We start from the raw sequence: 27,197 nt of genomic DNA on the forward strand, positions 1-27,197 counted from the left end.
GCAAAAGGAAGTCTAATTACCCAAAGACATTCCACTCCTCAGTTTTAGCAGTCCCAGTTTCATTAATCTGCGTATTGTCAGCGGCAAGCATAGTGCCTGACCCTTAGCAAGCAGTTAATGCAGAAGTTCCCAAATTCTCTTGCTTCAAGGATACACAGTACCCTTCAGGTCTCTGTTTATGACGTTCCTAGGCTGAAAGAAATACCTAGCAGTTCCCTTTACATAGTGGGTCCAATATACATATATACATTAATGGAAAAAATATATATATGTGTATATATATACATATACATATAAATTAAAGGGAAATTATATATATATATATATATATATATATATATATATATATATATAAAATGAAGGGGAAAACAATTATTTCATTTTTTAAAGGATTTTATTTTTTTAAAGTAATCTCTACACTCAGTATGGGGCTTGAACCTACAACCCCAAGATCAAGAGCGGTATGCTCTACCGACTGAACTAGCCAGGTGCCTCTTATGATTTCATTTTTAAACAATTACATTTTCTTACTAATGGCATGTATGGACCTCTTGGGCACCACATAACTTTTAAAACCTTTGAATCAGATTAGGCACTGCCATCCTCATTTCCTGTTCCACATTAATTTTTTTGTGTGGTACTTCTTTTAACCATAGCAATTAAGAAAAACCCAGATTTGCAAAGCTATGACATCAAAAGAAATAGAGAATGGAGAGCCACCTAATGGTGAAACCTTAACCTATGCAGAGCTAACAGTTTGAATGATGCTTGACAGATGTTGAGTACTGCTGTGTTTCCACTGAAATTTTTAAATATCCCATGGCACGCTTGTGAATTTGCTACAATGCCCCAAGGTACCTCAGTACAAAGTTTGGGAACTTAGGGGGATAACCAATTCTAGTTAATGAGTATTGAATTTATTTTTGAATTTTTATTGATAGCAGGAGTGTACTTTTCAAGACAATCATTATAAGAATTCAACTGACAAAATATTTTGATTAAGCTTTTTCATTTTCTAAGTGATTTTAGGAAGTTACAAATCAGGGATCTGGTAGTTAGTTGAAAAACAATCTAGTTCTCCAAAGAAGATACACAAATGGCCAGTTAGGACATAAAAAAATTTTCAACAACACTAATTATTAGGAAAATGCAAATCAAGCCCATAATGAAATACCACTTCACACCCATTAGTACAGCTATTATTAAAAAAAAAAAGAAGAACAAATGTTGCCAAGGAAACAGAGAAAGAGAAACCTTTGTGCATTGCTGGTGTAATATAAAATGGTACAGCTGCCACAGAAAATAGTAAGACAGTTCCTCAGAAAATTAAACACAGAATTATATAAGCTACTGGTTCCACTTCTAGGTATATACCCCAAAGAACTGAAAGCAGGAACTCGAACAAATACTTGTAATACCCATATTCATATCAGCATTATTCATAATAACCAAAAGGCGGTAATAACCCAAATGTCCACTGACATATGGATGGATAAACAAAGTACATATATACATACAGTGGAATATTATTCAGCCCTAAACAGGAATGATTTTCTGACACGTGCTGCCACATTATGCTAGTGAAGTAAGCCTGATTTAATATGGCAAACACTCATTATAGGATTCCACTATAGAATATACGCAGACTAGTCAAAGTCATAAACAGAAAGCGGAATGGTTACCAGGGGCTGGAGAGGAGGGAAAAAATGGGGAGTTACTGTCTAATAGGTACAGAATTTTCAGACTGGGATGATGAAAAAGATCTAGGGATAGATGATGGTGATGGTTGCACAACAATGTGAATATACACAATGTACATTTTCAAACTGTTAAAATGGGGGTGCCTGGCTGACCCAGTTGGCAGAGTATGCAATTTGATCTCAGGATTGTGAGTTTGAGCCCCATGTTGGGTGTGGAGATTACTTAAAAATAAAATATTTAAAATATAATTTAAAAAATAAATAAAATGGTTAAAATAGTAACTTTTATGCTATGTGTATTTTACCACAATAAAAAAATAGATTTTTAAAAAAAGACAAGAGTTGACACTAGTTGTGAAGAAAATAGTTTCAAGATGTAAAATCAGAAAATAAAACAAAAGTCCAATTTAAAAAATATTACAATATTTTTGTACAACCATATTAAAAAGCCTATAAATCAAGGAATGTAAGTTTTCATTTTTTTCCCTTACAAATATGTAATTTAAATGAACATATGGCAGATACTGTAACAGTTTCTCATTTTGCTCTTCCTAAATGTGGCATCAATATAAGTATATTAAGTATTTCTCCTACCAATAAACCAAAATACCTCTGGGTTCACTTTGAAAGCAATCTGAAAAAGAATACGTAGGGAAACTCAGACGAACTCATTTAAAAAGGCTGCTTGGGAATGCAATGAATAGTCTGAGAGATTAGTAGTACATTTGGAAAAGAATACTTACTGCCTTCCCACGTACACTGTAGGAGATTAAGAGCACCTTCTATTCTCTTCCAGTGCTGAAGATGGAAGAAAGCATAGGCGATTGCTTCACTATCGCCCCGTTTCAGAATGTGTTCTGGAGGTAAAATTAGACTTTTCATCTCTAGTAAGTACTAGAAAGATAACACAGAAAAATGAAAAATTAAACAATGTTAAGTTCAAATACCCACAAAAATGTAGATTCAAATTTTATAATGTCAATTTGCTTTAAAAAACAAACATTAAGCTTGTTGAGATGACAAGAGGGTCACACTGATAACATGTATATAAAATGCTTCTATTTGCCAATTCCAAAGATTGGAATATTCCTTAAGTCAAAAATAAGGGATAAATGGCTTATTTATGATCTTGGTAAATATGTAATGGAAACTCATGCTGAGGAAATAATGTGAGAATAAATATGCATTTTTCCAAAAGAGAATTCAGTATAAAAAACATAAAATACAATTTTGCAACAATATTTTGTGGTGACATTCAATTCTTTTTTCTCTTCATTCTCATTTTATAAATGGAGGAACTTAATTGTGAATATGTTCAATTAAACTAATATCTACTGAGAGCAAAGCACTATGTTTGTTAGGAAACACTAGATTCTCTGGAGTGTCCTAATATAATGAGAAAGACAGATTTCTTAAGTTAATAATTATAACAAGACTCTGCTGAGTGCTTTATTAGAGGTATAAACAGTGTATGTAAGAATTTGGATAGAAGACACTTTTTTTTTAGCTTTTTAATAATGGCTTTATTGAGATATAATTCATATTTTACAATACACCCAATTAAGTCTACAACTCAAAAAAAGTGTACAACTCAATGGTTTTTAAGTATATTCACAGATATGTACAACCATTACCACAGTCAATTTTAGAACATTTTCATCACCACAAAAAGAATCCCACCCTCCTCCTTTATTACCTTCTAATCCCCATTCCCCCTAAGCAACCACTAATCCACTTTGCATCTCTATAAATTTGCTTGTTCTGGCTATTTCATACGAAGAGAATCACATAATATATAGTCTATTTTAACCAGTTTCCTCCGCTCTGCGTAATGTTTTCAAGGTACATCCATGTTATATCATATACCAGTACCTCATTCCTTTTTGTGGCTGAATAATATTCCATTATATGAATATACCATATTTATTTATCCATTCATTATTTGATGAACATTTGGTTGTTTTCATCTTTTGGCTATTATGGATAATGCTGCGATAAACATTAATGCACACGTTTTTATGTGAACATATGTTTTCATTTCTCTTGGATATATACCTAGGAATGGAAGTGCTGGGTCATATGGTAACTATACATTTAAGAGGTATTAATTATGATTTAGGAGTTAAGAATAAACCACTTGATGGAATTTGGGATTCGAATTGATATAAAATGATGTGTAAAACGTAGGTGAACAGATCGGGCAGCAGGTTGGGGAGACACAGCAAGCTAGAGTACAGGCCAACTTAAACAAGTTAAGAAAGCTTAAAGTAAGATACATTTAAGGAATTAGTGAGTGTACCTGTTAAAGAAGTTATAGCCCATCAGTTCTTACTCACATATGAAATTAAATCATATCTTAAATTCTTAAAGAAAATACTTGTCTTAATATTATAATCCACAACAAAAGCAGTCTAATTAAATGTACTAATTACATGAAGAAAGATGCAAAATTAACCACTTGTACATCATCTTCACTATTAAAGTGGCCAACTTAAAACTTTTCAAAAAATGTTTAGTTAGCTAAATACTTCCTCCAAAGACTAAGACCAGAGTACCTTTCCCCTACTAGACTGGTCTGAAACAACCTCTTGGATTCTACATAATTTGATACCAAATTATGTGTCATAAGGTCCAAACCACATTAACTTCCATTATAAAAGATAGAAAGAGAAACACTCCTAAGAAATGTTATAAATTATCTATTCTCAAACTTTAAATTCTAAGTTCCTCAGGTTACACAAACTAAGGAGAAAAAGGACATAAATTTGAGCTGAAATTTCTGACACTTTGTAAAACTGCTATAAGCAGGAAGAAACAAAAGGGTGTAGTGGTTTCAAAATTGAACTTTAGTTTATTAGTCAATATATATGTACGCACTGTATTAATAGAGCTAAAATAATTTTTTCTTTTTTATGAAATGTGCCTTTCCAGCACTCACTGAGTTTAACGCTCATCTTTAATTACTCTTAGTCCTATACCTCAATAAAGCTGGGGAAGAAAAAAAAAGAATAGTTAATCTTGATGTCTCTGGCTCTCTCCTCAAAAAGTAAGAATGCAGTCTACTCATCAATTTATTTTAGCAGATGTCACAAGCTATGAGATTATTTACTAATCCAGTTTGGGGACTTAACATTTTCCATCAGTTTCTTAAAGGAATGCAGCAGAGGTTGTGTCCTGGTCAAGCAAAGCCCATTTGCTGCCTGGTTGGGTTCTCTCCCCTTAGTGCCTTGGGCCTATGTTCCGGAGGGTAATATTCTTTCTAATCCTCTCTAATCCTTGCCCATTTTTTTAAAACACAGTAAAAGATCACTCGCACCAGGCAACTGTGGGAAAATGGACTCAAATAGCTGACCTCTGACATGACTCCTTATGTTCTTAGCAAGTGCACTAAGAGCTTCTTCAGTAGGAAGAAAAAAAAAAAAAAGAAAGAAAAAGAAAAAGAAAAAAGCTGCAATCACAATGGAATCTCCATCATAAAAAGAGTATCTCATTTACAGAAGAAAACTGTTTAAATACATAAACCAAGTCCTTTCTATTAAAATTCTGCTTCATTCTACAGGTAGAGGAGACAAAATATCCCAAACGATTTTCAATGAGTTTTAGAATCCTGAAACTTTAAACCAAACCTACCTTGGTAGCAAATGGTAAGCCAAAGATATTCAGTTAACAATTATTCAGTCAAACTTAGAGAAAATATCAACTAAGTATGTCAAGAAAATCCTTTTTGTACAGCAACTATAAATCTGTATTTTCACTGTTTAATGATCTGAGTGACAATTCAGATAGTAGTCAAACACATGGCATCTTTATTAGGAACTGACTTCACGGGTTTATATTTTAAAATGTTTGCCATTTAATCACTAAAAAAAATCTTTCTTATGCTTATTTTTTCATCATGTCTTACATACAACCAATGTCCTTTCTAATCTGACTTTACAACAAAATAATTATTATGTTTCAGTTCCTAATAAAACACTGAAGTAAAGCTTCATCCTCAAAATATAAGGGAAATTTTTCAATTTAGAGAAAATATCTTTAAAATAGGTAATTATATGACCATAACTTATTTTATCTCCTTCACAAACTGCTACTCAGGAATTTTTTCTACTCAGCATGAGCTCTAAGTTACTACACAAGAGAAACCACATCCTTCAAATTCTACTACAGCACCTGGCACGTTACACTCACACAGTAGACACTTAAACACTTCCTAACGGACCTGACCTGATATATATAGCTAAAACATCTTCAGACTCATGTTTATATTTCAGTTTTTACTTAAGGATATTTTTTAACTCTCTGGGCAAACTAAAAACAAAACAAAACAAACTTCTGCTATCTAGACTTTATTTTTTTGTGAATAAGAATACGAAAGGTTGAAAACTAAAGAGTGGTTGGTTTGGTGGGTTTTTTTTGCTTCTGAAAGTACACGCTTAATGTACAAAAATTTAAACAGTGCAGAATTATACAGTAGAAATACTATATTAAAAGATTGGAGAATAAGAGCACCTACGTGGGTCAGTCAGTTGAGCATCTGACTCTTGGTTTCAGCTCTGGTCATGATCTCAGGTTTGCGAGACTGAGCCACCCCACCTTGGGCTCGACACTCAGCTTAGAGTCTGCTTTAGGGTCTATCACTCCCTCTGCCCCTACCCCTGCTCATGCTCTTGTGCTCTCGCTCTCTCTCTAACATAAAATAAATAAATGTTTTAATAAAAAGTTTGGAGAATAAAAAATAAAGAAAAAAGGATAATCTAACTTTATTTGTCTTGATTTCTTTACACATAAGATCCTTAAAAATTGGATCAAACTTTTATGTAACTCACTTTTTACTTCACAATATATCTTGTACATCTCTTCTTATTTCTTTTTTTTTTTTTCCGAAAGTTATGTAGAGGTTTATTCTATGCCAAGCATCAGAAGTCAGACTGACCGGCCAGGGCCGCCTCCATCTCACAGGCTGGTTTTATAGGGCATAACTGCAGACCCAAGGTACGTGACTTCTATTGTTAAGGCGTTTACTCCCAGAATCAATACCCAGAACCATACCAGGAACTACAGGGGCATTTATTCCCGGAATGAAGTCTGTGGATGTAAACAATATGGAGTTGCTCTGGCTAAGCAGGCCCTAATAGTTAAACAGGTTTTAACATTAAATTGACCCTAACATTCCCCCCTTTTCTTTGGAGATTAGTCAATTTTTTGACTCTTCAGACAGTTCTTGAGGATGAAAACAGGCTGACCTGAGGTGTCGTTAACCTTGAATGTTGTTTCATCTGCTGTTTTTCTGATTTCCTATTAAGCTGTTTTAGTCTGATGAGGTGTCTCCTGGCTGCTGCTGAGTAGGAACAGGGTTAAAATTGACCAGGTTATGAAACCCTTTTGAGTCTTAGTTTTAGTCCTCAGTTAGTGGGGTGTACCGGCAGTGGCTCCCATTTCTGGGGGGTGTCCTTGTTTTCAGCTCATTTGACGTGACACGTGTGAATCCAAGCCCTGATGCCTTCTACTTTTACTCCCATGGGGGTCATCTCTTCTTATTTCTATGGAGATCTAGCTCATTATTTTTAGTTGCTACATAGTATTCCATTAAAGGCTGAGTTATTTTATAAGAAATAAGGCCATGCCGAAATTGTACTACCATTCTTAAAAGGCCAAAAATAATAACATTAAGAAAAACTCATAAATTAAGCAAAATGGCTTCAAAATTCCAAAAAGTGATGGGATCTAAAATTTTACTTTGTTTACTTAGGTCTTTATAGTAAAATAAGTCTAAAGTACAGACATGTCTGTTTACCAAACATTTACTAAATGCCTGTTCTGTGCAAGCAGAGTTGCAGACACAAAATGATATGTAAAGCAAGAGTTCTGCTTTTTTAGGGAACTAAGGAAGAGACATATAAACAGACCAAAAACCAAACCAAACCAAACCTAAGATATGATTAAGGCATTGGAGGAATGGAGAAGAAAGCCATTATCTCTGCTTTGGGAAAAATGGTAAAGACATAAAGACACCTCAGCAGAACAGGCAACAGATGAGCAGGATCCTGAAGAATGCGTAGAAACTTGCCATGTAGAGAAGAGAGTAGGCATATGTGCAAAGGTAGGGAGACACGATGAGGCATGACCAATCCAGGGAATAATGAGATAACGAACAAAGCAGAAGTGGCAAGGAGTAAGGTTGGAGACAGATGCCAGGCCCAGACTGTGAAGGGTTTCTATATATGCAATACTAAGGGGTTGGTCCGGATCGGATAGGTGATAGGGAACAAGGAGAGCTCTTTAAGCAGAGTAACTTTGCTATTTAGGTAGACAACTCTGTTAATGGCCAGTGTGGAGATGAGATTAGGCAGGGAGACTACTGAGAAAGATGTTTTAATTATCCAAGCAAAAGATGGAAAGTATTTGAGATTATTTCCACATCTTTACCTATATGTTTAGAAATGCACAGAAAGTGTCTGGCAATAATACAAACCAAACAGACACAGTGGTTGCGTGAGAGAAGTAGAATTGGGAGAGAAAGAATTGGATTTTTTATTTTATAAACTTCTGAAGGTTTTGATTTCTTTTTTTAAGAAGCATTCATTACTTTTACAATGATAATGAGAATTTTTTAAAGAGCAGGTGGTGAGGGCATATACTCGGTCAGTAACAGAGGGGAGGCAGTAGATGGCTAGATCCGAAAGACAATTCAAAGGTTATGAGCTGGCAGTCTGGGAAGGGCAGAAGTAAAGATTAATGATGAGAAGATGTTAACAAAGCCATAAATCAAAATACACAAATAAGGAAGGACAGGTAAATTGGGGAATCTTAAAAATAAGATTTTAAAAATTCAGTTTGAGGGGCACCTGGGTGGCTCAGTTGGTTAAGCATCTGACTCTTGATCCTGGTTCAGGTCATGATCTCAGGGTCATGAGACTGAGCCCCCTAATGGGCTCTGTGCTCAACAGCGGATCTGCTTGTCTCTCTCCCTCTGCTCCTCTGCCTGCTTGTCTCTCTCTCTCAAATAAATAAATAAAATATTTTAAAAATATTCAGTCTGAGGGGCACCTGGATTGCTCAGTTGTTGGGCATCTGCTTTCAGCTCAGGTCATGATCTCAGGGTCCAGGGATCAAGCCCCGCTTCAGGCTCCCTGCCCAGTGGGAAGCCTGCTTCTCCCTCCTACTCTCCCTGTTGGTGTTCCCTCTCTTGCTGTGTCTCCCTCTGTCAAATAAATAAAAATTACTTAATTAATTAATAAAAAATTTCAGTTTGACACACATTGAAGTGACTGAGGTACCTAACAGATACCCAGGTAAAATTCCCATGAGTAGATAAAAATACAAGTCTATAGACAAGGGAGGAAGCCAGTTAAAACATACAGGTTTGGAAATTATCAGCAAATAAAATATAGTTGAAGATATAAACCAAGGTTGGTACCTACTATATGCTATAGGACCTTCCTTCTGTATTACCTCCAAATCATTCTACTGTTATATTTGGAACAGAACTGAAATTGTTGGAACAATTTGCATCCAACTATGGACAACATACTCAAATGACTACTCAAGTCTTTTCCCTAAAAATTAAGAAAAAAATTGAAGCTCTTTTAGAAGTTATAGTTAAAAAAAGACAAATAATGTATGGTCTGAGGTCTTTTTTACTCTAAAGCCATACCTACGCTTACACTCAGATTCACTTTAATTTTGAATCGCTTTGATCTTCATAATTTATCTTTAGATTGCTTGTTTCTATTACTTTGTAAATCTTACAACAGCTTTTGACCAAAAGCAATATAATTCTGACCTGAAGTAATGATAATACTTTATAATCTTCCTCTTAAAGGAGAGGTTAAAGAAAAAGCTCTCTGAAGGCATCTGAAATTAAGGTACTTTGCTCTTGATCAGTCATGCACATCAAGAACCAATTTATCTCTGCAATTAGTTTTCTCAGTGCACATTCTATGAGATTGGACAGGCAGGCTGAATGCAAAGAGTCCACATGGATGTGTATTAAGTGGGGAGACTAAAGACTGTTCCCAGAAAGTAAACAGAAATGCCATATGAAAAAATTAAAAGAGAACATAATACTCATGGCAGCCTCAGGAGCAAAGTGAAAGTGATCTTATATTGAAAAGAAAGGGAAGGGAGACTAGAGAGGGCATCTGCCACAGGAAAACTCCTTTCCACATCATCCTACAGAGCAGTAACTCAAGAGATAAGCATTTCATATATCCATTCTTCCACCTAGGCCACAGTGTAATACAACAGAAAGGCAAAGTGCCTTTCTGTGCCCTAAGTTTGGGTCAGAGACTTCAACACCACTTCCCATTTCTCCTTTGATTCCTGCCATGCCACTAAGTCTCAATCAAGTGCGTGTTTCCCTCTTTTATCCTTCATATATGCTACTATAATATAGGTAGTTTGGCCAATTAAACGTATGCTTGATGCTAAAGAGCTGGTATCTTCTGTTAGTGGATGGGACTCAGAACATCCTACATGCTTCAATTCCTTGATCAATCAGAATGGATTTTTCCCTTTCTGTATCAATTTATTTTTAAAATCCCCCTTATACTTTAAAGAAACCTCCAGGCATGATCTGGTTTCTTGGCAACACAAAACAGCTTTTTGGGGGGCGCGGTAAAATAAACAATAATTTTTAAAAGCTACAGATACCATATTCTCAAGTTGTTATTTTGTTTTTAAATGTTCTACTTTATTCCCTCAAGAGCTTCTCTTGCCAGACTCAAATAAATTGTCTTCAGGATATTAACTAATTCAAATTAGTTTGAATTTAGTTGAAATTAGTTATGTAAAGAATAATCCTGACTCTTCAGCATTCACATCTAAGCAAGGTTCATGATCTATCCTCATGTTTACATTTCAGGGGTGAAGTTATATTATAGTGGTATTTTCAACTATGGAGATTCACAGTGGTTTTGGACCATATTAATCAAGAGTATAAATAGCTTAGAATAATGTTAAAGAATACCTTCTTTGAGGGGTGCCTGGGTGGCTCAGTGGGTTAAAGCCTCTGTCTTTGGCTCAAGTTGTGATCCCGGAGTCCTGGGATCGAGCCCCGCATTGGCGGGGGCTGGGGGGAGTCTCTGCTCAGCAGGGAGCCTGCTTCCCTCTCTCTGTCTCTGCCTGCCTCTCTGCCTACTTGAGACCTCTGTCTGTCAAATAAATAAATAAATAAATCTTTTTTAAAAATACCTTCTATGATAAAAAGACAAATTTAAAAGTGTTCAAAGAATTTGAATAAGCATTTATCAAAAGAAGTTATACAAATGGCCAAAAGCACATTAAAAGATAGATGTTTGACATCATTAGTCATTAAGGAAATGCAAACCAAAATCACAAGACACTGTTCACAACTACTAGAATAACTATAATGAAAAGACAAACAATAACAAGTGTTGTCATGGGTGTACAGAAGTTGAAACCCTCACAAATAACAGCACAGCCATTTTGGAAAACAGTTTGGAAGTCTCTCAAAAAGTTAAACATTGGCGGGTGGGTGGGGGCACCTGGGTGGCTGAGTGGGTTAAGCCTCTGCCTTCGGCTCAGGTCATGGTCTCAGAGTCCTGGGACCAAGCCATGAATCAGGCTCTCTGCTCAGCAGGGAGCCTGCTTCCCACCGCCCCCCCACCCCGGCCTGCCTCTGTCTACTTGTGATCTCTGTCAAATAAGTAAAATCTTTTAGGGGTGCCTGTGTGGTTCAGTGGGTTAAAGCCTCTGCCTTCGGCTCAGGTCATGATCCCAGGGTTCTGGGATCAAGCCCCACATTGGGCGCTCTGCTCAGCAGGGAGCCTGCTTCCTCCGATCTCTCTCTGCCTGCTTGTGATCTCTGACTGTCAAATAAATAAATAAAATCTTAAAAAAAAAGTTAGACATGGAATTACCATATGATCCAACAATTCTGCTCCTAGGTTTATAGACAAGAAGTGAAACTGCATGTTCACACAAAAATGTGTACATGAATATTCATTGCAACATTATTCAAAATAGCCAAAGAGTGAGTGGGACCAACCCAAATGGCCATCAATGGATGAATAAATAAAATGCAGTATATCCATACAATGGAATATTACTCAGCCATAAAAAGGAATGAAGTATTGATAATGCCACATTATCCTAACTGAAACAAGTCAGACAGAAAAGGCCACATATTCTATGATTCCAAATCCACAGAGACAGAAAGTATGATTAGTGGATGCCAGAGATTAGGGAAGAAAAGAATGGGGAGTGACTATTAATAGGTAAAGGGTTTCAGTCTGGGACAATGAAAATGTTCTAGTATTAGATAGTGATGACTGTAGAGACTTATGAATATTCTAAAAACCATGGAATTGTGTACTTTTAAAAGGGTGAATTTTATGGCGTGTGAATTATCTCAAATTAAAAAAAAAAAAAAAAAAAAGGAAAACTTCAGGCACCCGGGTGGCCCAGTTGGTTGGGCAACTGCCTTTGGCTCAGGTCATGATCCTGGAGTCCTGTGATCGAGTCCCGCCTCAGGTTCCCTGGTCCATGGGAAGTGCACTTCTTCCTCTGACCTTCTCCCCTCTCATGCTCTCTCTCACTCTCTCTCTCAAATACATAAATAAAATCTTAAAAAAAAAAGATAAGTTCTATAAAACTTTTGATGGTTGGATAATAAAGGATATGAGACACTAGAATGACTGAAACAGGATGCTATGAATGCTTAGAAGGTATGAAACATATTCTACTCTTATAAAAGAACCTATTTCTATAGTTGCTGAAAGATGCACAATTTTTTTCTTGTCTGGTGACTAAAAAAATTTTGAACCAAAGCCATAGCTAGGTAATGAAGAACAAGTCAAAACCCATGAAAACATGCTGTTCTAATTTTTTGCTATTACTATCATAGTTACTGTACACTGAAACTCATTCAGTAGATTAAAAAAATCTGTACAATCAATATTAATGAAATATCTAAAGCAAATTCATAGCCTGAAGAGATTTATGTGATCTTTCTCTATTGTGCTTCTAATAGTTTCCAGCTTTAATAAATTGCACTGCCCTAGACCTGCAGCCATTTCTGTTGTAGTTATGTGGAAAGTTGCCAAAAAATATTTCCTGCTAAAACAGCTTTATCCTTTGTCATTTTACTGGTAAGAATCATACAACATTTGACAAATTTGCTTAATACATTTTTTTAAAAGATTTTATTTATTAATTTGACAGAGAGAAATCACAAGTAGACGGAGAGGCAGCCAGAGAGAGAGAGAGAGGGAAGCAGGCTCTCTGCTGAGCAGAGAGCCCGACGCGGGACTTGATCCCAGGACTCTGAGATCATGACCTGAGCCGAAGGCAGCGGCTTAACCCACTGAGCCACCCAGGCGCCCTGCTTAATACATTTTTAAGAATAATGGTTACGTTTATGTATGTATGTATGCATGGCCACTGTCTGTTAGGTTAAATAAGTTATCACAACCCACAGTTGAAGTCTGAGGAGGAAAACTCCTAAAGCCCTTCATGTTTGCTTGGCTCCAGCTGAAAGGCAGGGACAGAGAACAACACTGGTGGAGGGGGATCTGAATCAGTACATATTTCATCACTTGTAAACCCCTAGCAAAAATAGTCTTACAAACCAGAGTTCTCCCAGTTCATGTAACACCAATGTTACTTAGGTGGGATATTATCCAAGTTGTTGGAGCTTAAAATTTCTCCAAAATACCTTACTAGTTATCCTGTTTGAAAATACCCAGCCTAAAGTGTGTATCCACAAACTATACTGCAAGGCTTATAGCACCATTCTACTTAGCTGGATATTTTGATAGAGTTGAACTGGCTTTGAAGTTCAGTTGGAGGAAAAATACTTAAATTTCTACCTACAAATAGAAATGATGTAAAAATGTTAAAGTATATGCATACTATATGCTAGTTAAATATGTACTTATATTAAATTATATATTATAGTTTTACTGAGATATGTATTTCATATCACAAAATTCACCATTATAAGTATTTGGTTCAGTGATTTTTAGGGAATCTACACAGTTGTGCAACCATCACCACAAAAAGTTCCCTCATGTCAGTCTGCAGTCAGTCCATACTCCCACCCCCAGCTCCAGGGAACCACTGATCTGCTTTTTACGTCTATATTTTTCCCTGCTCAAGAAATTTCATATTAATGAAATCATATAACATGTTGTCTTTTGTCACTCAGCATAAAGTATTTGAGGTCCATCTAAGTTGTTACAAGTACTTATAGCTTGTTCCTTTTTAGTTCACTCACCTGTTTCCAAGTTTTTGGCTATTGTGAATAATACTATTATAAACACTTGAATACAAATCTCCGTATGGACATATGTTTTTATTGCTCTTGGGTAGGTATCTAGGACTAAAATTGATGGGTCGTATGGCAAGCATATGTTTAACTGCAAAATTGTTTCCAGAGTAGCCATACTGCAATATATGCAGTTTCTCCACATTCTTGCCAACACTTGATTTTGTCAGTCTTTGTGAGTATAGCCATTTGAGTGGCATAAAGCAGTATCATATTGTACTTTTAATTTGTATTTTCCCAATGACCAATGATGCTATCTTCTCATGTGTTTATTACCTATTCATATATCTTCTTTGGTGAAGTGACTATTCAATCCTTTACTAATTACTTTTTATTTGTCCTCTTATTATTGAGTTCAAAGAGTTCTTTTTAAGTTCTGGATAAGGAATTTAACAGTATATGACTTCCAAATATTTTTCCCTAGACTTTGGTTTTCCATTTTCTTAATGATGTTTTTTAAGGAGCAAATGCTTTAAGGAGTCCAATTCATCCATTTTTTTAATGGATCATGCTTTTGAAGAAATCTTTGCCTAACCTGAGGACACAAAGATTTTCTTCTGTTTCCTTCTCTCAGTTGTACAATTTTACCTCTTACATTTAGATCTATGTTCCATAGTGAGTTCATTTTTGTAAATGGTGTGAAGGAAGGGTCTCAATTCTTTGTTCTCTTTTTTTCCCTTCTTCTCCAAATAGATACCTGATTGTTCCAGCACCATTTTTTTCCAGCCCCATAAAAAAGACTGTACTTTCCCATTGAATTGCCTTGGAACTCTTGTTGAAATTCGACTGATCATCACTAGGTGAGTTTATATCAGGATTCTTTATTGTCTTCTATTGCTCTATATTTTTAATATATATTATTGATATTATTTTAACTTCTATAGTTTAAAAAGGCATTGAAATTGGGAAAGCTACGTAACTTCTAATTTTGTTCTTCTTTCTCAAAATTGTTTTGGCTATTCTATGTCCTCTGCATTTTCGTATCAATTTTAGGATGAGCTTATAATTTCTAAAAACAAGCCTAATAGAATTTTAATAGGAATTAGACTGAATCTCAGATCAGTTTGGGGAGAACTGTGGTCTGAGCCACATACATGATTCATATGTCTCCATTTATTTGGGTCTTCTTTAACTTCTCGTGTGTGTTTAAATTTTTTAAAAATCCCTAAAAGCATTATAGATTATCTAGAGCAGATTCAATCTGGAGATTTATATATTTTATCTATCCAACAATTTAATTTAATTTAAATTAAATGTCTGGAATTTCTACCACCCTCCCTCTACCCAAGTGGCTCCAGCAGTAGTTTTGAAGACCAATGTACAATGCACATTATCAGAATTGTTACTGCTGGGGTGCCTGGGTGGCTCAGTGGTTAAGTGACTGCCTTTGGCTCAGGTCATGATCCCGGGGTCCTGGGATTGAGCCCCATATTGGGCTTCCTGCTCAACAGGGACCCTGCTTCTCCCTCTCCCACTGCTGTTCCCCCGCTTGCTCTCTTTTTCTCCCTCTCTCCCTCTGTCAAATAAATAAACAAAATCTTAAAAAAAAAAAATTGTTACCACTTAGAATATATTTTGCATGAAAGCATTTTTGAAGCAGAAAACAAATCCACAACTATAGGGTGCAGATTTTGTTATTTTCAGTGGAAATTAAATAAAAATTTTAGACACCTTAGCAATGTATTTAATTTGAATAGTTCCAATTAATAACTGCCGCTTATCCTCTCACAAGGAATAGATTTCTATCCCATTCTGAATAATAATAATAACAAAAATCACTTCTGAAATGTTTACTGTATGTCAGGCATTCTTCTAAGCACTTTAAAGATACGAACTCATTTAATCTTAATAACAACTCTAAGGGATAAGAGATATTAGCCCCTTTTTACACATGAGGTCACTCAAGTCCAGAGAACTTGTCCAAGATCATACAGCTGGGAAGTAGTGGAGCCAGAATTCAAACCTAGGCAGTGTAGCCACAGAATCCTTTCTCGTAATCACTCTGCAGCATGAGAAAGCAGAGCATTTCATATAAAAGGATTTTCAAACCTCTGCTTCCAGTAATTGAAGACTGGACAATTCAGATCAACCCTCTCAGACAACAAAATATTTTTTAAAACATAATCAAATACATCAGAGAATTAAAAAACACTCCAAAGAAGGCAGCAACAAGAGAAGTAAGCCACATTTGGGGCTTCTTATACCATAGAGACATTTGCCAATTCTGGACAAGATGGCTAAAAAGCTGTTCAACCTTTTTGCCAGTTTTATAAGACTAAAGGAACAAAAGTCAGGAGTTCACCGTGTGTTAAGCACGAGAGCTTTGGTAAAATCCTCAGGATTAAGTTGAGACTCAGAAAGGCTGCATCCTAGGCATAACGGTAAGCCAGAAATAAAAACCAAACTTTCACAGATTTTAGCCCAATTTCTAGTCATCTGGGGAGATCAGAAAATATCAATCCCTCAAATTGAATTAAGGTGATTCTGTGTTGCTGGCTGCTGCTTCTAGGCATCTAAGAGCAAAGAAAATCTCTCCGAAAGAAGATACTATTATCTGAGGTTCCAAGTTATTTCTACAATTTTTTTCCAATAAAATAGCGGGTACATAGTCAAAGAAAATCAGGCATAAGAGAAAGAAGAGAAGAAGAAAAAATGTAGCAGAAAAAAACACATTATGGAAACAGACACAGAAGTTCCAGATATGTGGATTATCAGAGAAAGACTTTAAGATAATTACTTTAAACTATTTTCAAAGACATAAAAGAGTGTACTTTAAATTTTGGCAGAGAATTACAAACTATAAATAACACAGGAGATGTGAAAAATAAACAAAAATTCAAGAATTGAAAAATGTTTCAAAGGAGTGAAATCACACAGAGTATGTTCTCTGGCCATAATGCAATTATGCAGAAATCACTGATAAAAAGATAATCTCCGCATGCTGGGAAATTAAGAAATAGCTAAATGGAATAAATGTATCTCTAAATCAAACAGGAAATCAAGATGGAAATTAGAAAATATGTTGAATTAAATTAAACAAGAAATATTGCTATCCAATGCAATTAACACTGTACTTAGAGGTTTACAGACTTGAACAACTATATTAGAAAGAAGAAAGGTAGAAAAATAATGTGTTAATTTAAGTAACTATACAAAAAGATACAGGAAATAAAAAAATAATAAAATAGAGCCAAAGAAAGTTGAAGAAAGGCCATAAAGAGCAGAAATGAATGAACCAGGAAACAAATAGTAGAGTGGATTGACAAAGCCAGAGCTGGGTTCTTTGCAAAGAATAATAAAACTGCTAGATTTTGGGGGAATCTGGTAAGGAAAATTAAAAAGGTAACTAGTGTTAGGATCTAAACAGTGGATATCACAACTGATCCTGCAAACATTAATAGTATAAGGATTTTATGAAATCTTTGTGCCAATAAATTTCAAAATTTTGATAAAATAAATTCCTAGAAAATGTAACTTTACAAAAACCAACACAAGAAGAAATTTGAAGAGTTATGGAATGGCTAAAGAAACTAAACTTGTAATTAACCTATTAAACTAATGAAATAAAATTTGTTGTGAAAATACTTTTCACAAAGGCAACAGAATTAGGGGTGCCTGGCTAGCTCAGTAGGTAGAACATGTGACTCTTGATCTTGGGGTTCTAAGTTTGAGCCCACACTGGGTGTAGAGATTACTTAAAAAAACAAAAATTCGATAAAGAAATAGAGAAAACTGCAGAATCAGATAGCTTTATCAGCAAATTCTACCGGTCATTCAAGGCAGAAATAATTCTAATTTTACACAAATTATACCAGAGAATTTAAAAAGGGAAAGCCACTCCTTAACTTATCTTATAAAGCCAGCAATGAAAAGTATAGACCAAAAATATAGGAAAAAAAGAAAATGAACATAGTTAATGTCAGAATAGTGATTACCTTTAGGCAGGAGGAAAAAGGTGTAACTGGGAAAGGGCAGGCAGATGGGCTTCTGGGGACTGACACTGTTGCTTCTTGACCTCAGCGGTAGTTTCCACTCATTTACTTTATAATAAATCACTACGATGCTTTTTATACTTTGCTATACATGTAATACATGTATACAATATATACATGTATATATATAATATATATATAATACTATATATATATAATACAATATAATATATATAATACAATAATAAAATTATTTAAATTTATGGGACTGGTTCACTTAGTAAGAGAATGGTATGAATATTTGTTGACTGTCATCCTTAGATTGCAGTAATTTTCTTGATTCTATCTATATTGTTAGAGTACTAACAGACTTACAACTTCCACTTCTTTGAGATTATCTTTTAGAGATTAATCTCTTTCATGTTTACTTGCTTCCAAATTCCATTAACCCACATTACACTGGAATCAATAGTTATATTACATTCAGTAATAAAGGCACCTATTTCTGAAGATTCTATACTTTCTAACACGGAGCATTACTTTTAAAAACCCAAAACTTAATCTTGGGTGACAAGACACAAAGATTAACCAATAATCTGTGGTCTGCAATGTGTACAATATAAAGACAAATGAGATGGGTACAGTTTCATCTGGGACTAAATAAACATCAACTTGGCAGTGTTTTCTGCGAATTTCCACATCTGTTTTCTATCATTGATTATTTTAATCTATTTGTCTTCAGTCTTTGTCTATCTAGCCCTAGTTTCAAACCCAAGCATCTGTTTAGATGTAAAAAGCCTTTATAGTAACAGGAAATTTGATGTAATGATCTGAAAAATGAATGATCTTCTATTAAGACCATGCCATTTTATTTCTTCTCTGTAACTAAAGTAAAAGGAACTGCCAAATGAACACATTTCAAATTTTGTTTTGACAGCAATTACAAAGCCTACAGTGAACGATTGCTCCTATTCACCTCATTGAATACCTTTAAGATCCTCTTTACAGTTAGTAAGTATCAAAATATAATAGACTTGGGGCACCTGGGTGGTACTGTCGGTTGAGCATCCAACTCTTGGTTTCAGCTCAGGTTGTAATCTCAGGGTCATGAGAACAAGCCCTGCCTCACGTTCCGCATTCAGTGTGGAGTTGGCTTGGGGCTCTCTCTCCCTCTCCCTCTGCCACTCCCCCCAATGTGTATGCTCATGCACGTTCTTTCTCTCTCAAATAAATAAATGAATCCTTAAAAAAATATGTAACAGACTAAAATAATTCTGACTCAAATTATGGACACCCAAACTTTGGTCTACATGCTTTCATGAATTTGATAAACTCAAATAAAGGTAGCATTTTCATCATAAAATTTCTCACTTTTGGAACATGAGGATTAAATTCCACAGCTCTATGAATTGCTTCCACAGCATTAATTTCTGCTGTGCTTAGCCCTCTTCTGGAAGCTGTTTCAGGAGAGAATCTGTAAGAAAACCACAAAATGAAGAAATAAATATAAAAATCCATGAATTTTGATCATAATCTAACTTCCTGAAGCAGGGGTTTCTGGTTGATAGCCAAAGCCAAATAGTAAACATGAAAGTAACACCCTTGGTTGAACATATAAAGAAGGGCAACGTGAAAAATAGAAATCTTCAAATTTAAGTAATGAAAGCCTTCAGGAGAAGTCCACTGGCATATTCTGGGAAAGGTGATAAAATAAGAAATGCTACATAGGGACATCCAGAGAATGTAATGAAATAGAAGTACATTCTTATCAAATTTTCACTGAGAGGAAACAGACTGTGAATATTCCCTTCTAATCCGTATTGAGGCATAGTAATCTAAGGCGAAAGAAAATGGTTGCCATTTGGTTTCTGAAAATCTTATCTGTGGAATAAAGAGAAATTCGTTAAGGACAGCCAAAAAGATAAGGGAAACAGAATAACTCAGAATTATAATCTCAGAACAGCATGAAACTATTTCCCTACCATACACCTTATCATTATCATCATAGCTACTATGTACTCCATGTACTTTCTAGCATTGTTTTAAGCATTTTAACACACACAATCCTCACACAACCATGCGATGGTATTATTATTCTCATTTTACAGAGAAAAAGAGACTCAAACTTATTAACATGCCCAAAGTTCCACAGCTGGTATGCAGGAGATTTTGAATTGGAATCCAGGTTTATTTAGCTCTAAAAACTGTGCTCTTGGGATGCCTGGGTGGCTCAGTGGGTTAAAGCCTCTGCCTTCGGCTCAGGTCATAATCTTGGGTCCTGGGATCGAGCCCCGCGTCAGGCTCTCTACTTAGCGGGGAGCCTGCTTCCTCCTCTCTCTCTCTGCCTGCCTCTTTGCCTACTTGTGATCTCTGTCTGTCAGATAAATGAATAAAATCTTAAACAACAACAACAACTGTGCTCTTTCCACTACACTGTTAAGAAGTCTCAAAGTCCCATCAGATCAAGGGTTATTCAAAAGGAAATAGGGAGAAAAAAACATTATTTAAAGTCAGTGGTGAAAAACATAATACACGTTTCCCCTGTGATCTGCAAGTAGAGTGTTCCTAAGAAACCTTTCCTATGCTAGAATGGCATAAAGGGAAGAAGCAATTACCATTTCATAAATGTGAGCATCCTGTTCAGATTTCTTTCAGTTAGCTCACAGGTATTAGTGTAGGGATCTTGTAAAAGTGAAATGGCATAAAGTGAACTTTCAGATAGCGGGGGAAACCCGTATTGAGTTTAGTAGTCTAAATTACTGTAGTTTTCAATACTTACTTATCTGAAACAGTCCTTGTCTTCAATAGTGCTGCTGTGTAACAGATTGCTGCTGACTTTGGAAGGCTTATATCTGTAATTGTAATTTTCAACTTAGGTAAGAATCACAAAAAGTTTCTTAAGATAATTTTTAATAAGAATAATTCCTGGTACAAATTCAACAGATATACTATAGTAGTAGAAACAGGTAGACATGTAGTTGGAAGAGCTGAGTTTTAATCCTGATTCTAGTATTTACTAGCTATGCATCCCTGAACTAGCAGCAACTTCTTTAACCTTTAATGTCAGTTTTTTTTTCTTCTCAAAAATAAAGAAATAATACTTTTCTAGCAGAGAAAATTAATTATAATTATATGTATAATTATATATATTACATTATAATTAAATTTTGTCTATGAAAGTCCTCGGAACAACAGTGAAAAGTACTCAACAAATGTTTACAATAATCTGTTAACAATAAAAGTATTCAGGGAAAAAGACATATAGATATAGAACTATTTAAAACTCTACCTATTCACAGAGAAAAACTAAGATTCAAAAAAAAAATTTAACAGGAGTTAAATCCAGGTAATACAACAGATGATTCTAATTTTTTCTTCTTCCAGTATTTTTGATTTTCTACACTGTTTTAAAGGATTTTTTTAGAAAATAAATTAATCAGGAAATATAATTAATTATATCAATCCTTTCTTAAAGAACGCCCCAAATAATGTTATCAGGAGAATAGTATTAGTGGACTCTCTTGAAGTTTTAGATCCTGGAGTTATACCAGCAAATTGAGAACTAAAGAAATAAATTTGCTTTTAACTTCTACAGGATTCTAGAATGGTAAAACCTGGGGAATCATAAAAACAACTGAAAACACAGAAGCATAGCTAAGTTGTTAGTTTTATTTTATTTTAAATAAATTAGATCCTATCTGATTTTTTGTATTTGGTTCCTAAGCTTGTTCACTGTATCATAAGCAGGCCACGCATCCGATAAGTTACATATGGAAAGAATTTCTCACAAATTTCTCCATGAGCCTACACTATCGTGAAGCACTTGTAAGAATTCCAGATGTTTAAAAAAATAAACTTCTCTTTCCAAGTGTGACACATTTCAAACTTTCCAAATCATGGGGATTCCCAAACTAATGGCTAGGAACTGACAACAGAACAAGCGTGAATATGTGACCTGTAGATGCTATGTTACAGTGAAAGATGTGACCAGAAACATTATGCTAGTTAGGATGTTTCCATCTTGAGGTTAAAAGGGGATGCCTCACTCAAAATGAGGAGAACTGGCATGCATCTTAAAAATTCTCCCAACTCCATTTGTGCTAACTGGCACTGTTTAGTATAATAATAAAAATAACCAATATACGTCAACTTCTTACCATTGGAAGACTAGTAAACAAAGAAATGGAATAGCTGGATTTAAGTGTTGGCTTGCCATACTGACTGGCTGGGAGAACTTATCTTCTTTAACTCCAGTTTCCTTGTTTACTAACAAGAGTAAAACAACTTGTCCTACCACCTCACAAGATTATTATACTCCTCATATGAAATAATAAATTATACTTTGTAACCAAAAAGCATTGTAAAAATGTTACTCTGAATTTTTTATACATACCATAAAGCAACTTCTGTTAACTATCTCTGACACTCCAAAACAAATGAGGTACCATCCCATGTCCATAGCACCCCACACTTTTCCAATTATCTCACCTTACACACTATGCTTCAATATAACTATTGTTCATTTGTCTTTGTCTGTATGTTCCTTTACTAAACTGTAATTTCTCCAAGGACTAAGTCCATGTCTTCTTGTTCACCACTGTATTCTAAGCCCTTCACTCAACAAATGAATAAATTTTTAAAGAAAATTTATTCCTTGTAGACTTTTGCTCCCAGAAGTCCTGATAAAGAAGATACTTACTATAACTTGTATCCATGGATTATAAATACTGACTTGAAAGAATGCAAAAAGAAAAATAAAAGAAATACCAGAATAGGATCACATTTATGATTACATAATTGAAAAAAATATTTTAACCATGCTATCAACTAAGTCAATTATCACTCACCATCATATTTTGCTAGGACTGCCTGAACATCTGCATAGGCCTGTAATTCCAGAAGTGATTCTAGGAGATTCTCATGGATGTTCAACATGGTAAGAGGAGGAAATTCTTTCATCAACTGTACATTAAAAGGGAAAAAGGTTAAAATTATAGTAAAGGAACTCAAAAGAGCTGAATCTGATTCATTAAAGTAGAAATTCTTTAGTTTCTTAACAAAACTGTGGACACTCAACTCTTAGAAATATATGTATATTAATAAACACCTTATTATAAAAGCTACCAATTAAAAAACAATGGTTTTACATTAAAATAACTGGCAGCTTAAAACACATTTTCAAGTTTTTGAAGGAAGAAATACAAACATCCAATCATCAAACTTACTTACATCTCTCATTATTTTTACTGCTTCTCTTATTCTTCCTAATTTTCTTGCACACATTGCTAGTCTTCTTTTAATGTATACCAGTACATTGGTATCTCTTCCTATTTAAAAAAAATGACATAATTATCACTTTGCATTATGACCTACTATTTCGTTAACATATCATCCATTAACTATAATTATAAGTAATTATTTGCTTATCCTGGAAGTTTCAATTAAAATTAAACTGTCTTGGGGCGCCTGGGTGGCTCAGTGGGTTAAGCCTATGCCTTCAGCTCAGGTCATGATCTCAGGTCCCTGGGATCAAGTCCTGCATTGGGGGGGGTCTCTGCTCAGCAGGGAGCCTGCTTCCCTCTCTCTCTCTCTCTCTGCCTGCCTCTCTGTGATCTATCTCTGTCAAATAAATAAATAAAATCTTAAAAAAAAAAATTAAACTGTCTCAGAATGAAAGACTATCAAAGATTATTAAACTTGGGTGATGAATATTGAATGGGGGTTTATTATACTGTTCTATTTTTGTATTTATTTGAAGTTTTTTATAGTAAAAGCTTAAAATCCACAAATGCAGAATCACTTTTGCCTCTAACAGTAACCTGAGTACATTATATATGAATTAATTAGTGTATACTTGACAAGTACATTTTAGTATTAACATAAAAGAAATACATACAATAGGAAAAAATAATTCTGACCTAGTTTTGAGTTTCTGCATAAAATTTTTTTTAATAATCTCTATTGTTTTAACTAACAAAAGATGTTCAAAACAAAATTTCCATGGTTACTGTGAACTTTTGCTCAACAGCTAGTAGTTAGTAAACTATAAAACCATTTCTAGAAAGAGCTAACAAATATTTTTGTAACTATCTCAGAATCATATTTGAGATTATACAAAGACAAATGGCAAGGCTTTTTCACAGATGTAGTTTCATTAGTTCCAGACTGCAAAATTATATATTCCCACAGTTGTGTGCTATAACAACATACATTAACGAAACATACTGTATACATCAATATTTAGTTTGGAGAGAAAATATTATCCAAATTTTAATTTCCACAAACAAAAGATTTAGAACTTAACTGCTAACAGATAATGCATTATGTAAACATATTTCAATTTATTGCCCAATATCTGCCAAAATCATTAAACGAAAACCCTCTGGCCACGAAAAATAGCAGGAAGCAGGAGCATTACAGATTCTAACATCTTTGGTGGAAGTATCTCAATCCTAACTGAAAGAGTATCCTTAAGAGCGGAAAGAATCTCAGTTGGTTTGGCCCATATGTTCTCAAACGTATCACAGAGAAGAGTCAAAAGAATCAATGCCAAATGTGGAGCTGGGTGTTATACTGAAGCAGTCACTTCCTGGCACTATGTGGAGATACATACGGTCTGAAGGGCACAGCCAAATGATGTACTTCTGCTACTGCTTGGGGGAAGGGTAAGGATAAAGCTGCTGATCATTACCAGAAGGCTCTCCTGAATCTTGGGTATGTTTGAGTTGTGTTTCTCCAATGACCAGTCCAATTCTCACAATTTAAGTAATTCTTAAATTACCTTAAATCTCAGAGCAGCACATCTCAATAACCAGAGCACATCTGTTCCCTTCCACAAGCATTCTCTAGCTAAAGCCTGTTTGTCTTGTTGGCTTACAGATATTACGAATAGATTAGTTATTTCTTATGAAAAGAAGCTAACTTCTAAGTATGAAGGGTTGTTTTTACTATTGTTATTTTGTGTCTTACACATAAAAGAGTCAACTGCAGGAGCTAAATAAAAGACAGGTGAAAATAAGTACAAATTTGCTTACGCAGTTGAGCTTCATGCTGAGGACTTTGATGCTGGCACTGCTGTGACCGCCTGTAAATTGTTTCTCCTGCCTTGAGTGCCTGTTTAAATAACCTTTCAGCATCTACAATAGTTGTTGCTTCTTCCTCGGCCAGTAAAACGTATGCAGTGGCACAGCTATGAAGAAAGCAAGCAAGGCAATTTTAAGTAAAATGGTAAAGAATTATTTTCTCCTGGATATGTCTTTTGTTCTGCATCACACTTTCCTACCTTTACCTACATTTTCCATTTCTTGAAGAAGGTAAAAAACTTTCACTCGACATTCTGTTAGGGGCATGTTGGTATATTTTTGGTGTGTTTCCACTATTTTTCTCCTTTCTTACATTTCTTCACTGTATTTTCTATCTTCTATGTTTATTCTCTAACTGCTTGTCTCATATTTTCCTTTTGTAAAAGGGGGGAGAAAATAAGATCTATAAAGCCTTACCTAAAAAGTAGTTCAAGGAACTATATACATTCTAGTGGTCATGCCTGCTCTTAGCCAGTACACACTTTGTAATATCCATCTAACAGGGGCAAGTATGGGAGAGGGTCAAGATTGAGAATAAAGTCCCATGGCCACCTGAGGATCTTTAGGTCCTTAACATTTGACTTAGAAATATATCATTCCAGGACTAACCCTTTTTTCCAATCCTGAGCCTTCTTTCTGTGTGCTGCCCCATCCTTTTTTGGGCTTAGCCACAATTGTATTGCAGCAAAACTTCCTTGGTGTGAATTCTAGTCTTTCCTCCTACACTGCTGCTTTTGCTCATCACACCCAGGCTCAATCCAAGTTCCCTTTCTTCACCCCACTAAAACAGAAAAGTTTCTCTTTGTTATCAATTATGTCGAAGGCTGGCTAATAAGGTAAATCAACTTGTTTGGGGGACAAAAAAAAGAAACAAAAAATTTCCTTTCCATTCCCAGAAATAGCAAGTACATATTGTAGTTCCTCTGGAGACTATATTTCAGTTCTGATTATCTAAGCCTGCATTGTCCAGTACTGAAGTCCTTCACTACGTATAGTTATTGAGCACATGAAATGTGCCTAGTCCAAATTGAGATGTGATGTCAGTGTAAAGTGCACACTGGATTTTGAAGACTTAGAAAAATGTAAAAAAAAACTTTAATAGTTTAAGAAATATATCAATTGTATATTAAAATATTTTAATATTTTCAATATAGCTAAATAAAATATATTCATTAATTTCACCTTTTTCTTTCTACTTTTTAAATCTGGCTACCAGAAAATTTACTTACAAATATGGTTCATGTTATATTTCCATCAAACAGTGTTTAAGCAAGAGAAGAGAAATTGTTGGCAAAAGTACAAGGCCAGGCATGAAACAAAAATAATGGCAAGGAGGGTGCCTGAGTGGCTCAGTTAGTTAAGCATCTGACTCTTGTTTCCAGCTGAGGTCATGATCTCAGGGGTGTGAGACTGAGACTTGCACTGGGCTCTACATTTAGCATGGAGTCTGCTTGGGATTCTCTCCCCCTTTCTGCCTGCCTGTCCCCTCATTCACAATCTCTCTCTAAAGTAAATAAATAAAACCTTTTTAAAAAATGATGGCAAGGTAGCTATCAAACAACTGGGGGCAAGGAGGATCTTTTAAATTCAGAAAATGCAAATCAGATCGTTTCAGCATCCTTCCAACAGTACACTAAATTGAACTATCTGATAATTTCACTAATCAACAGAGATTTCTCCATTACATATATTAGATTTCTCTGAAACATTAGATACATTGCTGCTTTAAACACTGGGCTCCAAACTGCCATTCTAAACCCAACTCAAATGTTTTTAAATAACAAAAAACAAAACTTTTTTAAAAGATCTAGATGGCTATAAATTGATGCGATAGAATCAAAACATAAATATTTTAAATTACAGTTTAGCTATATGAAAAAAGAAGTTCTTTCCTCTGAGAGCTTTCCTATATTTGTTCAAAAATATTTTTATTATTTTTGAAATATTAAAATTAATATGAATACCGAATGACACTGCTATAAAGGTTTTGGGTTTTTTTAAATTAAGGTAAAATTCACATAATAAAATTAATCATTTTAAAGGATGTCATTCAGAGACTTTTTTTTTAGGGACTTTTAATATATATACAAAGTTCACTCATGTAGCATGGAGAAATATTTCAGTCCTTTTTAAGACTGACATTCCACTGTGTAAATATACCAGTTCTATGTATCCCTTCATCATCAGCTGATGG

General features: G+C 34.9%; 1 protein-coding gene across 4 annotated transcripts in view; it reads right to left on the reverse strand.

Moving 5' to 3' along the window:
• The window catches only part of ST7L (suppression of tumorigenicity 7 like), a 117,899-nt gene that overhangs the window by 67,126 nt on the left and 23,576 nt on the right, over nt 1-27,197 (reverse strand). For all 4 annotated transcript variants that reach the window (XM_059375751.1, XM_059375752.1, XM_059375753.1 and 1 more), the window contains 6 exons: nt 24,956-25,110; nt 23,151-23,248; nt 22,769-22,883; nt 20,701-20,773; nt 19,293-19,395; nt 2,444-2,594 (listed from right to left, as the gene is read on the reverse strand). In XM_059375751.1, the coding sequence (XP_059231734.1) occupies nt 2,444-2,594; nt 19,293-19,395; nt 20,701-20,773; nt 22,769-22,883; nt 23,151-23,248; nt 24,956-25,110 (695 nt within the window). The remainder of the gene's footprint in view (nt 1-2,443; nt 2,595-19,292; nt 19,396-20,700; nt 20,774-22,768; nt 22,884-23,150; nt 23,249-24,955; nt 25,111-27,197) is intronic.

The sequence above is a fragment of the Mustela nigripes genome, chromosome 14 (genome assembly GCF_022355385.1).
Source record: "Mustela nigripes isolate SB6536 chromosome 14, MUSNIG.SB6536, whole genome shotgun sequence".
In the NCBI taxonomy this organism is placed as follows: Eukaryota; Metazoa; Chordata; class Mammalia; order Carnivora; family Mustelidae; genus Mustela; species Mustela nigripes.